Genomic DNA, 14,700 nt, shown 5'->3' with positions numbered 1-14,700 from the left:
GTTTTTTGTTTTTTTACTGAGCCTACATTTAAAGTGGTTTAGTTTTCTCCAATAAACAATGTCATAACTGGCTAATCTCATCATCTGCTGCACTTCAAAGCTGATGTGTCGAAATATCTTGAGAGAAGTTGGAGGCGCCGCACACATTAGTTGCGCAGTAACTGTTGCAGCAGAAAATGATGGCGATGTTTCAAACCCTAGCGAGATTTCTTTACAGACAGCAGATTTTCGCGCATTGTGACCGGAAAAAAATGCACAAATGTCCAAAAAAAAAAAAAAAAAAAAGCTGGCATCTGTCATGTACATCAGTGCTGCATGCGACACAGCAGCGGTGCACGCGAATGCCCAATGCCGTGTGTTTGGAGAGTTCTCTAGGTTTTGACACACAGCCAGCGTCTTTTAGAGAAGTGTACTCCGAAATGATGTGCGGTTGAACATGACAGGCCCGATGACTCTCATGCCTTCCTCACCACAAACCAACTCTGTGCTGGTGTTCATGCTGCTTCACACAGCGCGTCTTCCTCATTAAAAACACCGGACATACGAGCACAAGGAACTCGACAAATGCGACCTCCATCACTTGGTAGCAATATAACTTCCCTTAAAGGACTTAACTTACAAGAAGCAGAATTGCCTGTAAGGCTCTGAATGGTGATGTTGTGAAGAAAAACGCCTGGACGTCGCCGTCGAACTTCAGCTCATTCATCTTTCAGCAGTTCATCCGTTTTATTTTGACCGGCCATGGACCCGCCTGAAAACTCGGTGAACCGCATTGGTCGCACTATCTGGACCGTTTGGGTGAGTAAATGCTGCTCTTTTACAATCAATCATTTTCACTGATAATGATTAGTCTTTATGTTTATTCTTTATGTTTAATGATTAATCTTTATTGCTTGTCTGGTCCTCAAATGATCTGTGTCTCATGATGACTCATGTAAGGATCTTCACGGTGTTTCATTGTTTTGCTCATATAGGGTTATCTGTCAGGGGCTGTTGCGAGATATCTCAGACCGGAAGTCACTGAGGACGGAAACCAAATTGTTCGTAGCAAAGCAGATGATATTGACTTGAAAACTGCAACAAAAAAGATTGACAGAGAAGTAAAGGCAAATAATAGCGACCTCGAAGGAAAGAAAACACAGCAAAATGACAGCACAGAGGTCAAGCGTTCTCCATCCAGAGTCAGAGCGCAAGCGGCTTCTGCACAGTGGGAAAACACTGATGTGGTCACGGACGACAACAGCGACAAACTTCGTGTTGATACCACAAAAAAACAACCTTACCATCGTGCAATGTGGTCCACCGGGACCCATACAGACGACGAGCGACGCACGGGTGACGGGCACGCCGAGAAAGAAGCCGTTTCATCCGACGAGGATGAGAAAGAGAACGCAAACTGTGAGTGTGAGGAAAGAGAAACTGCACAAGAGTTAGAAGAACCTGAAAAGACTGAACAAAAACATGGTGACAACAAAGAGAAAGAAGAAAGTGATCAGAATCTTGAGGATGAAAAGTGTGCGAAGAGGAGAGAAGATGCGGATAACACGGACCTCACGGTCCAATCCGAGCAAGATGTAGAACGGGAAAAACAGATGAACGTGACGGACCATGGAGAGACGGAGCGCATTGCAGGTTTTAAACATGAAGATGAACATCTTTTTGGTGAAAAGGAGAAAACTGTTGACCAGAAGGATCAGGAGAAAGCTGGGAATGATGAGGCACAAGGACTTGATTCACAAGATTTGCTGCCACAGATGAAACCTTTTACAGAGGAAGCAGATGGCTTTTCAAAGCTTGAAAGACAGGAAGTAAAATATTCGGATGAAATTGCTGATGTCTTTAAAAATGAGGTTGAGGAAATGACGTCTGAAACTGGAAGTGCAACTGAACAGGATAAGGAGAGGGCAACTGAGCTGGAAGAAAGTGGGCAGCTTGAACCAAAAGATGGTGACAGTGAAGTTGAAGAATGTGATCGAAATCATGAGGATGAAAAGTGTGATGTGACGAGAGAAGATCTGGATAACGCAGAAGTAATGGTCCAGTCTGAGCTTCATGGACGAGATGTAAAACAGGAAAAGCACATGAGCTTTATGCACCATGCAGAGACTGAAGACGGCGGAGGTTTTAACCGTGCAGATGAACATCCTATTGATGAAAAGGAGAATGAGGAGATGACTGAGAATGATGAAGATCAGAGAGCTGAATCTCTAGCGCAAGACTTGCTGCCACAGATGGAATATTTTACAGAGGAAGCTGGTGGTCTTTCAGAGCTTGAAAGACAGGACGTAATCACAAAATATTCTGATGAAATTGCTGATGTCTCTAAAAACGAGGTTGAGGAGATGACCCCTGAAACCGGAGGTGCAAATGAACAGGAAAAGGAGAGTGCAGCTGAGTTGGAAGAAAGTGGGCAGCTTGGACAAAAAGATGATGACAATGAGAATGATGAAGATCAGGGAACTGAATCACTAGAGCAAGATTTGCTGCCACAGATGGAATATTTTACAGCGGAATCCGATGATCTTGCTAAGCCTGAGAGGCTGAAATTAATGGAAAAATATTCTGATGAAATTGATGAATTCTCTAAAAAAGGGGTTGAGGAAATGATGCTTGGAACTGAGCTGGATGAAGACACCACAGAAAGTGAACAAGACGTGACTAAATATGAGCTGACCGAGTCAGTAGAAACGCTGCAGAGAGTTTACGAGAGTCTGTCTGAAAAAAACGCACCAAACGATGAACCAGAACTGAAAATGACCACAGTAGATGAAACAGTCGATGCTTTAGAAGACACCCTGCTGTCGGATTCAAAACGGGATACTTCAGAATATACTCCAGAAACAGGAACTGGGTCACCTGCGGTGGCCGTGAAAACTGAAGTCATGTTTTCCGATCTAACGGTTTGTGAGTTCCCTGGAGACTTGAAGAAAGGGCCAGAGACTGCACTGGCGGAGACTGATTTGGGATGTTTTGAGGAGATCAAAACTAACCCACATGATCCCCAAACCCCTGCAGAAGAGCGACCAGAAAGGGAAGCTGTGGTCACGTGCTCCGTCGAGCACTTGGAGACCCTGAAAGCGTTTCAGACCGAACAAGACACTGAAACTGTGATCGAATCCTCGGGTGCAACAGAAAATCAGGAAATAGACAAAACCGAGGCCTCACTCAAAGAACATGCTGAGTTCAGAACTGAACTGATTGTTGAAACCATTGAAACAAAGATCAGTTCAGAAGATGAGGAAGCAGAAACCTTCGAGACAGAAAGTCGAACGCCCATCGTCAGAAATGTCACCTTACAACTGCATGAGCTTCTTGAGTTCACAGAAGGACAATGCAAATCATCTCAAGGAACAATGGACCCTTTCAATGAAGCGCAGGGAAATTCAAGTGTGTCTGAAATCGCTGGAACTGCAGAGATAGAGCATGTTTCAGAGGACCAAACAGACGTGGAACCCGTATCAACGAGGTCTTTGAGGACAGCAGAGTTTCTGGAGGACACCCTAGATCTGCCCGGTGAATCGGAGCGATGCACTGAAGAGCAGGAGATCCTGGAGACTGATGTGGCGAAGACCGCTCTAGAGTATGTAGAAGAAATAACAAATCAAGTCTGGAAGGAAATGACAGAAACAGAATGTAACGTAGTGCAAAAAACAGAACTTTTGGTGGGACTTTCAACAGAAGAACCTGGTGATGCAGAATATCAAGGAGCTGCGCAATGTGTGGCAGCTGATGCTTTTGTCCTGGAAGAAGACAGGAAGTTATTAGCTGAGACAATGGACAGTAGGGGAGAAATGGAAACCGCAAGTAGTGAAGTTGTTAAACAAAACGAGCAGCATGTTAGTTCACCCGAGTGTGAAACTGCTGAAGCTGATGAGCAGAGTCATGAGCGGATACAGAAGTCCATGGATGGAGAAACAGTGTCGAGTAGTCGTGAGGACTGGATGGAAGTCAGCAGACCTGGGATGAAAAGAGGATTTGATCAAGTCAGCAAAGACCTTCCGGAGTTGAAGAAAGGAGGAAAATTTGATTTGTATCTACAGGTAATACAGAATATTTTGTGGAGTAAACGCCCCGCAAATATAGAATTTGAAATATTCAAATGTCGTCATCTGTCGTGACTTTTTGTCCTTAGGCTTTCGAGGACTCGTGTTTGGACTTCACCTTTCAGAAGGCTAGAATTGCTGTGAAGAATCCCCTGGTTCGGCCTCCCAAAGACCCCAGAAAGCTCCTCTTCAAGGCCTCGCTCGAACCCCCGCTCCCACAGCCTTCAGCACACGCTCAGAAAGTCTCTGCTCCAAGTAAAGGGGTGATTGGATTTAAACTCCCAGGTATTTACCAAAATACAGCCTTAATGAAGAGTAGATTCAAATTCGATTGGTACTTTAAATCAGTCCACTATTTATATTTTTACTTGATCGTTTTTCAGGACTGGGTGCAGGGCTGCCCGTGCTGAGAAAAACTGAGTTTGGGCAGAAAGCCAGAGAAGGAGGAGAAGCAGAGAAAACACTACAGCCACAGGTACACAAACAGTGTGAAGTTACGCTCAACAAATACTTTCATGCTCAATTTAAGAAAATAATAATAACAAAAAAAATTGAATTGCACATGAAATTTTCATTCATTTGGATGACCCGGTTTTAACGTAAACAAACTACAAAGATTTCTGCACTCCACAAATCATGGTTATTATGAACTATTTGCATCTTTTTATTTAATTTAAACATCCGTTTATTCAGTTGCTTAGACATAAATCTGTTAATTGCAAAAATACATTTTAACAGTTAATACAAGTTAAAATGTATGAGATCGAAAGACATTTCTTGACGATAAAAATATAAAGCTGCTTACTGTGTATTTTAAACACATTCAGCTTAAAAACTGTAAAACTGTTAAAACTGTAATACAAATGGCTGAGCTTTTTTGTTTGTTTTGAGTTTATCAAAGTATATGTCAGTAATTTTCTGTGTAGTGACGTAACTGTGTTTTTTACAGCAGACGTCAGTTGCGGTAACAGAGGACTCTGTCAAACAAGAGCAAGTGCCAGCTAAAGCCAAATGGACGCCCCCAAAGCATCCTGGGTACGGCCTGGAATATTAATCTGAATGATTCGTTTTATGTTGTTTCACGAATTTAAAAAGTAACAACTTTTTTTCCCTTGTATTGTTTTGTGCAGCATGGGGAGTCCCTTCATGATGGCAGAACTCAAAAGCAAACTCAAGAAGCCTGTCCAGGAGTAATATTTCCTGACATCATGATTTTCAGATGCATTTGTCACCTTTTTTTGTAACTTTTTCAAGCACTATGCAGCCTGATAAATAGTGTAGAAAGCTGTTCCACTGCTCAAGTTTGCAGCTGCAGCACATTTCATTTTTTCTTTGCTTGGAAAAAAAGTGAGAATCTAAGCTGCAAACAGACATCTGTCACGCATGTTTCTTAACAGTTCAGCTGAGCTTATCAAGTTGTCTGTGTTTACTTATATTTGAAGAGAAAAATAAGTATAAGTATACAATTATTATAAACTAACTTGCACTTTTTGCAGCACTTAAACTTCCTGTGACTGTAGTTCAAACTGTCATGGTCAATATTTATCACAGAGAGTCAGGGATGTCGTTTTGCAGAGGAGAGTCGCTGTCTGTCACAATTTATGTTATATTTAATACTGTTTTATTGATATTTGTTATTGTTATGCTGTATATTTCTTTTTCTCGTCATTACTTGCTACGTTGTATGTAAACCATCATGGCAATAAAGTACTTTGAATTGCACGTATCACTGTTTGCCACTTGTTTATGCGGCACTAGAGGGCACCGGTGAGCCGCTCGCGGTTATGCGTCAGTCCTCCACGAGGGGGCAGAAGACGGTCGGCGGCTGTAATGTGCCGGTGCGCCTCTAGGGGCGATAGAGGGCCGTTGGCGGTCACATATGTCTGGCTTTCCAAAAGGGAGGCGCTTGACGCCGGTAGAGGCTGGTGGGTGAAAAAGACCGACGAACCGGGTGGAAGCCCCGTAAGCGAACTGACGTTGTACTCTGTACATTGCGCTGTTTCTTACAAGTCTGTCAGGAGCGGTTAAAGGTATGTTTCATTCGTTTCTTTCTTGAGCTCTGTTGTGTTTTCAGCGGCGAGGAGCGCGAGGCGGCGTCTTTTTCAGCAGATTTCTGGGCAGATGAGCTCGTTTTTTCAGGCCTTTAGCTGCTCAGGCTAACGATAGTTAGCGCAGCTAATTCCGGATTGACTCGCTGTGGCTGGAAATTGAGCTCGAGTTTGACACCAAGACTTTTGACACCGTGGCGATGAATAGCTGTGTTTGTGTGTTTGTCGAGAGCTCATTTAATTCATCGCTGAGTTTTCCCGAAAGTTGTGCCAGTCTAATTCTTCGTCACGCTGGGAAAACGAAACGAGCTAAGTTCATGTAGATCCTTGTAAAATAATACGTTTGATCACGTATCGGGTCAGGAAGACTGTTAAAAGGCTGCTTTTAGCTTTTGTTATAATAAGCGCTGTCTAATGCTCGGCTGATGTCGACACAAGATTGAACTGTCATCCGAACTCGATCGAAGTATGTCCGGGTTTACTTTTTTAGACTCGGTTTAAACGTTTGACGATTTATTAAATTCGCTGTATGTGTGAAATCAGGAGTGAATTATCTTCATGAATCGCTGCACAGTCGACAGTTTCTTTACCGAAGGCCAGTGACCTCATCCAATAGTTTTGGGCTTCGGACTGTGTCATTTACAGAAATATCATGACGTTGTTAATCACAAATGATAAATATTCAGATTCTACTTATTCGCATTAAACGTTTGTAACTGGTTTCAGAGAGTCTTTATCTTTATCTATAAGAGCACAATTAGGCTAACTTCGTTAAAATGACTGTCTAAAATATGTACACAAACTCGGTGTGACGTCATTTGCGATGACTAACGTTTGCTCGGTGTGTCTCACTGTCACATGGAAAATAACTTTTATCAGACAGGTTTTCAGACACTCCTCCGTCTGCCATTGGTCGAACCAACAAGTTAATACCGCCCTCTACGCACGCGATTGGTTGAAGCGAGAGACGCAACAGTATAATCGTTTTAGAAAAGCAATAAGCCCCGTGAAACCGTGGTTTACAGTGAATTTATAATAGCTCATATTATAATAGCTCTTATAATAGCTAAGGGTCGTTGTTAGGCACAACACGAAGCGGATTCACTGTAAACCACGGCTTCACGGGGCCTATTGCTTTCATAAAACAGTTATTCCAAGTGTAATGATATTAATAAACGCGTTATTTTTCCGCCAAACTGTGGTTCTTCAGAAACGGGTGTGGTTGCTGCCATAGAGATATACATAGATGCTTCATTAGCAACTGTTTCTATGGGCCGCTATACGTAAGCCGTCCGCCGTATTGTAATGGTCAACTTGACGTCATTCACCATAGTAATCACTGATTTATTTGAAATGCCACAGCCATTTGGTCTGTGAACCTATAGAATGGTGAATAGCGTCAAGTTGACCGTTCCAAGATGGCAAATGCATCTACGTGATTGGAGCGGTCAAATGGGTGCATGTTTGTAGAGTAATTTACGTCAGCTTCAAACGCAGGTCCACCAATCAGAATCGAGGACCGGAACTTCATGTTTTATAAAAATATGTAAATCACATTCTCTATTGGGATGAATGGCTTTTGAAAGTAAAAAACCCATTTATTTTGTCCATAAGAGAGTTGATTTTAATGATAATTTAAAGAAAACAAATTGCTGTGAGCTACCAGGTTATTAAATGATGGTTTATGCTTTTGCTGAAGCCATCAGTGTGTATTATTTCTTTCAAAAAAAATTCTGGGTAAAAACTGCATTACCCATGATTCTGCAAAGGAATCTCCACCAATCAGAGAAGGCGATTCATGCCAAAATAACCCTTTAGCACCGCCCACTATCAGGAAGCGCTGCGAATGATGTCATCTGCGCGCTCACACTATGTTGCAATAAACCTAAAATACGTTGTTTGTATCTTTACAATCAGCATCTTTACCTTGATTTTTATATTTGCCCATAGTTTTTATTTCGATCTTCGTTTGCAGTGCTTCATTGTAGTTCTTTCCCTCCGTCTTGTAGCTCTGTCTTTTTTCTGATTTTTCTGCATATTTTTTGCTTCAGATCAAAGATTGTAAAGTTGTGATTCCCGGTGTGGCCGGCTGGTTTGGTTCATGAATTCTAATGTGAAAAATTACTTTGGGAACCAAAGCTGCTGAGAAACAGGAGTAAGAGAACTGCTTGGCGTAGTTCACGAAACTGTGTCTTTTTTTTTTTTTTGTTTTTTTTCTTCACTCCAAACAGGCTGTTGCGCCCGGATTCGACCCCGCCGCCTCTCCAGGTCTCTTCGTCTGGCGTGAGCGTGTCTGTGTTTGGATAGCGCACAGAGGCAGATTGTTGGTCCTACAGTAGCTGTATTCAGGGGTTCGGCCAGACGGTCTCTCAGCGATCCGCCATGGGTGACATGAGTGATCTGGACAGACAGATCGATCAGCTGAGGAGGTGTGAGCTCATCAAGGAGAACGAGGTCAAAGCCCTGTGTGCCAAAGCCAGGTGATTACAGCCAGCAGAAAAACAATCGGCCGCTGTGAAACGCATTTTGGTGTTGATCGTACGCTCACGCAACTCTAACGTGTGTCTTCCAGAGAAATTCTTGTAGAAGAGAGTAACGTACAGAGGGTGGACTCTCCGGTGACGGTAAGCGTTCAGAAACCGAGACACAAAAGAAGACGTTTTGAAGAATGTTGGAAACCAAACAGATTTGGTGACCGTTGACTTTTTGAAATGCTGAGATTTTTCTCAAATACCACCTTCAAAATGATCATTAACAGTGTCTCTGATTGTGTGTAAGGAAAGTGAACAGCCCTGTCTTTTCTTCAGGTGTGTGGTGACATCCATGGCCAGTTTTATGACTTGAAGGAATTATTTAGGGTGAGTTTGAGTTCTCTCACATAAAAAGTAAATGCACAATAATAAAGCCAAGCATAGAAAATAATATTAAGAGTTTTCTTTTCCAGTGGGCATTGCTTTACAGCAAAAGTCAAGTCAAATGTATTTATATCGCAATAAATATATTTACTTTATAGACATGTTTATATTTTATTTATTGATTTGTTATTTTTATCTTTCTGACTTTATCTTTTCTCTTAAGTATTGTTATTAATTTGTTGTTATTATTCCTGAGTTTTCCAAGAATATAGCCTTTGATACTGGTATGACACAAAATTATAAACATGCAACTAAATGCACTATCATGTGCAATCGGGCCATTTTGTGCAGGTAGCCCATAATTCGTAACGGTAATGTAGTATAAATAACAAAGTGTATTCTATATGGGATAAATCTGATGAGTTAAATCCTACTGATTAAAAAGCCGCTATCAAAATGCTTCGTTACTGGTCATCTTCAGCGCGTACGGCTCAAAACAGAAATACGTAACATGAAGAACTACTGTCATATACATACCGTTATAATGAGAGTTATGAGTTTTTAGGATTTAGCTTTTTTTTTTTCATCTTGCTGATACAAAAAGCGAGTCCACAGAAGGAGCTACACATTCTGTAACTTGAAGGCATCGTGTGTAATTCTACACATTCCTGCAGATTTCGCGATTATAAAGTGGGAAATTCCCGCGAACATTAAAGCTCTATAGCATGTAGGTTAAGACGGATTATTGGAGCAGATCAGTCATTTTAAAACTTTCGGTGAGACAGATTTTCACAAACAGTGTGAGTGATTGGGTTTGAGTCTCCCGCTCTCTCAAAATGCACAAATGACCTCAACATAGTATTCACGTTGAGTGAAGTGAATTGCAGAGCAAATTATTTCATTTTAGTGAAACTTAGCGAACCGAACCGTGGCATTGGTGTATCGTTACGCCCCCAGAATCAAATCCTTCAGCTTGCTAATCATGTGCTAGATGTGTTATTGGACTGAATTTGTAATTTAACTAGAATATACTGACAGATCTGTTATTAACCTAACAGGTTAATAAATGAGCACGTAATAATCTGTTGTCCTTCAGGTGGGAGGCGACGTTCCAGAAACAAACTACCTCTTCATGGGAGATTTTGTGGACCGAGGCTTTTACAGTGTTGAGACCTTTCTGTTATTACTTGCTCTGAAGGTACTGTCATTATGTTGTTTTAGGATATTTGTAATGACATGTTACTCTAATAACTGAACATACAGCACCGGTCAAACGTTTGGAGTAACTTGAAATGTTTTTGAAAGAATTCTCTTACAAAGAACACTCTCCCTTAGGATCCATTTACTTGACCAAAACTAGAATAAATACAAAAGTACTGTAAAATACGATTACACAATGTGAACTATCTGTTTTGTATGTGAATATCTTGCTGTGATCAAAGCTGAATTTTTTTAGCATCATTACTTCAGTGTCACATGATCCGTCAGAAATCATTTCAATATGCTGATTTGCTCCTCAAGAAACATTTCTGATTATTAGCGATGTTGAAAATGGTTACAAATATATTTGCTTCTATTCATCAAAGTATTCTGTAAAAAAATAAATAAAAGTATGACCGTTTCCACGAAAGTATTTAGCAGTGTTTTAATTTTTGATGATAATCAGAAATCGCTTTATAATAACATTTCATCTGAATTATTCCTCGCAGGTGCGCTATCCAGACAGAATCACCCTGATCCGGGGGAAATCACGAGTCCAGACAGATCACGCAGGTGTACGGCTTTTACGACGAGTGTTTAAGAAAATACGGCTCGGTCACGGTATGGCGGTACTGCACGGAGATCTTCGACTACCTGTCCCTCTCCGCCATCATCGACGGCAAAGTGAGGCTCCGTGTTCGTTTGCTAACGAGGTTCCGCTTGTTGCGTCAAAACCGTCCTGACGTGATGCGTTTCTTGTGACCCGCAGATCTTCTGTGTGCACGGAGGCCTGTCGCCCTCCATCCAGACTCTGGACCAGATCAGAACCATCGACAGGAAGCAGGAAGTGCCTCACGATGGGCCCATGTGTGATCTTTTGTGGTCTGATCCTGAAGGTAATTCTGATTTCTGGAGCGCCACGGAGATGTTATCCATCGATGGCGTCCGCTCATATATGAATGTCTGTCTCTCTGATGCAGACACCACGGGATGGGGCGTGAGCCCGAGAGGTGCCGGCTATCTGTTCGGCAGCGACGTCGTGGCCCAGTTCAACGCCGCCAACGACATCGACATGATCTGCCGGGCGCATCAGCTTGTCATGGAAGGTTACAAGTGGCACTTCAACGAGACCGTTCTCACTGTGTGGTCTGCTCCCAACTACTGCTACAGGTGCGTTTTCATACGTACAGACGCAAGAGTCTCCGTGCAGCCTTATTTCATTTTTTTTCTTTTATTGGAATCTGTTTGTTAGTGTACTTTTCATTTATTTTTGAATTAGTTGTTTTCATGTTTTCAGTCTTAATTTTTTGTTTTTTTTTTCATGTTAGAATAAATGTCTAATTTTTTTATTCCATCATTTTAGTTACTTTAATACATCAATTAAACAAAATGAAAATGAGAAATGTTATTTAATTTCAACATTGAGGTATTTCAAGTGATGTTTATGATTGCTTTTGTGGTTTTTGTTCGTTTTATTACAGTTGTACTTATTTTAGAGCATCAAGTTAAACTAAACGAAAAGGAGAAATGTAGCTGAGGTTTTTTTTTTTTCAGTTACTAAATCAAGTTACTAAATAACATTAGAAATTAAACTAGGAGAATATAAAATTAATATGAAGTTAATTATTTTATTCCAAGTAACGAACATTATTTTATGGTTTAATTAACTATAATAACCCTGATTAGAATTGCGGTTTTGTATTACTTGGAGTTGCAGATCGTGACTAAAATAGTAACAAAGCTGACAATAGACAATAAACAACAATCATTTAAAGTCTAGAAAACACATGCAGTTTTGTTAAAGAAGTTCACTTGCAGAACAAAGATTCACAGATAATGTAGTCACCCCCTTGTCATCCAAGATGTTTATGTCTTTCTTTCTTCAGTCGTAAAGAAATTATGTTTTTTGAGGAAAACATTTCAGGATTTTTCTCCATATAATGGACTGATATGGTGCCCCGAGTTTGAACTTCCAAAATGTAGTTTAAATGCAGCTTCAAACGATCACAAATGCGGTTGTAAACGATCCCAGCCGAGGAAGAAGGGTCTTATCTAGTGAAACGATCGGTTATTTTCATAAAAATAATACAATTTCTATACTTTTTAATGTCAAACGCTCGTCTTGTCTTACTCTGCCTGAACTCTGTTGTTGTTCTGGTTCATGTCAGTTAGTGTATGTGGAAAAACTCCCATCTCATGTTCTCCCTCAACTTCAAAATCGTCCTATATCACTGTTTTACCTTTTTTGTTAAGGGTGTTTGATCTTCTTTGCATGTTCACTTTGTAAACACTGTGTCTGTTCTTCTGCAGCGATGTAGGATGATTTTGAAATGATTTTTGAAGTTGAGGGAGAAAATACGATTGGAGTTTTTCGACAAACCCGAACTGTCTTGAGTCAGAATACACAGAGTTCAGGGAGAGAAAGACAAGACGAGCGTTTGACATTAAAAAATATTTAAATTGTATTTTTTTAAATGAAAATAACCGATCGTTTCACTAGATAAGACCCTTCTTCCTCAGCTGGGATCGTTTACAACCACATTTGTGATCGTTTGAAGCCGCATTTAAACTGTATTTTGGAAGTTCAAACTCGGGGCACCATATCAGTCCATTATATGGAGAAAAATCCTGAAATGTTTTCCTCAAAAAACATAATTTCTTTACGACTGAAGAAAGAAAGACATAAACATCTTGGATGACAAGGGGGTGACTACATTATCTGTGAATCTTTGTTTTGGAAGTGGACTTCTTTAATTAGATCCTTATAGTGGATGTGAGAGATTCCTGTGCAGCGTGAGCAACAAATGAACTGACTCTTTTAAAAGAGTCACTCTTTGAATCAGAATCACTCAGTGAATCATTCACAACTGACTCACTGAATCACAATTCAAACCGTCAAACGTAACGAAAGATTTTATTGTAATAAGTGATGTTTTTAAGAAAACAAAATGCTTACGGTCCACATTTCTGTGTCACAGATGTGGTAACGTGGCGGCGATCTTGGAGCTTGACGAGCACCTGCAGAAAGAGTTCATCATATTCGAAGCTGCTCCACAAGAAACGAGAGGCATTCCCTCCAAAAAGCCAGTCGCTGACTACTTCCTGTGAGCTTCCTGTGTCCTTCGGATGCAGTCGCTCTCAAAAAGAAGTGGTGCCCTGTGTGTACTTGTGTTTCTGTTTCCCTCTCCCTGCCCAACTGTCTTAATTGTTTGTTTTTTTTGGGTTTTTTTTTTAATTTCTCTGTAATATTCCTTTTTTAATCCTATTTTCCATCCACTTTCACATTCTCTCTTTGCCATCAAGACACATTGGCATTATAGTCTCCTCCACTGCTGTGAAATCTCTCGCTCTCAGACTCACGGTATGCTGTAGATGTAGACGTTTATGATGTACGTGAAGAGCCGAAGGGACGGCGGAAGAGGGAGAGCGCCGCTTTCACCTTATATTTCTGCTGTTCCTCAGAAAGTTGCATTTGGAAACGGCAGGTTGTTGGACATTTTATTTTCATTTTCTTGCTTTACATTCTCTTCTCGTGTAAATTGTAAATGCGTAAGAGAATGGATATGCTTCGATTTATAGTTTACGGTCATCTGTTTTCACCAGAGTCATCGTAGATTCACAGCTTTTGAGTTTTGTGCAGGAAACGGCTGCCGACGCTGCGCTAACACGAGCTACACTGGAGAACATTCTCACACACACACACACACACAAACCAAACTGGAGTTAGAACATGTGCTTTCCCTCTTGACTGTTCTCTCTATAGGACTTATTGTTGATTTTTATTTTTAATTTGTGAAAATAAAAATGTACTTTTGTATGAATTGAAGATTTGAGTGTCTGGTTTTCTTCAGCAGCTTGTCAGATATTGTGTGCCTGCTCAACTCTGTATTTCAGCCACTAAAATATTTTTCTAATTGAAAACTGGAGTAATGTGATGTGTGTAAAAATAAACCTAAAAGAACATTAGAAACCAAATTCAGCAATTGTCCCGATTTCATCCACTACTTCTAATATTACTAATTATTTTACTTTAATTATTTTAGCTTAAAGTACAGCTTAAAAATATCTTTTAATCCTTATGGATGCAAACTCAGTTTATAGATTTACCAAAATATGAACGCAAGGCTACACGTTATACGTTTGGGTAAATGAAATGCCACGCGCTTACATGCTTTTATTCAGCACAGATGCTTTAATCAGATCAAAGGTGATGTTAAAGACAGGCCTGGTTTCACAGACGGGGCTTAAGCGAAGCCAGGATTAGGTCTTAGTTTAATTAGGACATTCAAGTGATTTTTATAAATTCAGGGTTGCCAACTGACGCATTTGTCGTGAGACACGCGCTTTCAGGCTCTGTGTCACGCTCTCACTCTGCGCATGTACATCTCACGCCAAACTGGCAACCCTGCGATGAAACTTTGTTTAAAAGCTTTCAAATGTTCTAAGTTTTAATACTAAATTCAAACGATAAATAGCGTTTTGGAGCACGTAATGTGGCGTAAACTGTAAAATGTAGCGCTTCCGTTAACAGCTGCGACAAGCTTTGATCTCGCC

At 40.7% G+C, this 14,700-nt stretch overlaps 2 protein-coding genes across 3 annotated transcripts; both read left to right on the top strand.

Moving 5' to 3' along the window:
- Positions 1 to 90: 90 nt before the first annotated feature.
- si:ch211-136m16.8 (myosin-4) lies at positions 91 to 5,765 on the top strand. Of its 2 annotated transcripts, none has more exons than XM_051123906.1 (6): positions 91 to 798; positions 975 to 4,040; positions 4,133 to 4,328; positions 4,427 to 4,518; positions 4,996 to 5,078; positions 5,174 to 5,765. In XM_051123906.1, the coding sequence occupies exons 1-6, from the start codon at positions 742 to 744 to the stop codon at positions 5,235 to 5,237; spliced, it is 3,558 nt and encodes a 1,185-aa protein (XP_050979863.1). In that variant the 5' UTR covers positions 91 to 741; the 3' UTR covers positions 5,238 to 5,765. The 2 variants fall into 2 exon arrangements, with proteins under 2 accessions (XP_050979863.1, XP_050979862.1); XM_051123905.1 differs by having other exon boundaries at positions 92 to 798; positions 4,993 to 5,078.
- A 157-nt stretch (positions 5,766 to 5,922) lies between these two features.
- On the top strand, positions 5,923 to 13,972 carry ppp4cb (protein phosphatase 4, catalytic subunit b). Its single transcript, XM_051123908.1, is given in 10 exon segments — positions 5,923 to 6,073; positions 8,323 to 8,571; positions 8,664 to 8,715; positions 8,899 to 8,949; positions 10,043 to 10,144; positions 10,656 to 10,688; positions 10,690 to 10,830; positions 10,916 to 11,042; positions 11,127 to 11,316; positions 13,125 to 13,972. Coding segments are annotated over 9 exon segments (924 nt in total). The 5' UTR covers positions 5,923 to 6,073; positions 8,323 to 8,473; the 3' UTR covers positions 13,255 to 13,972.
- Positions 13,973 to 14,700: the final 728 nt, after the last annotated feature.

This window comes from Labeo rohita, chromosome 12 (assembly GCF_022985175.1).
Source record: "Labeo rohita strain BAU-BD-2019 chromosome 12, IGBB_LRoh.1.0, whole genome shotgun sequence".
NCBI classification, from domain to species: domain Eukaryota; kingdom Metazoa; phylum Chordata; class Actinopteri; order Cypriniformes; family Cyprinidae; genus Labeo; species Labeo rohita.
This window is presented reverse-complemented; position numbering and strand designations above follow the sequence as displayed.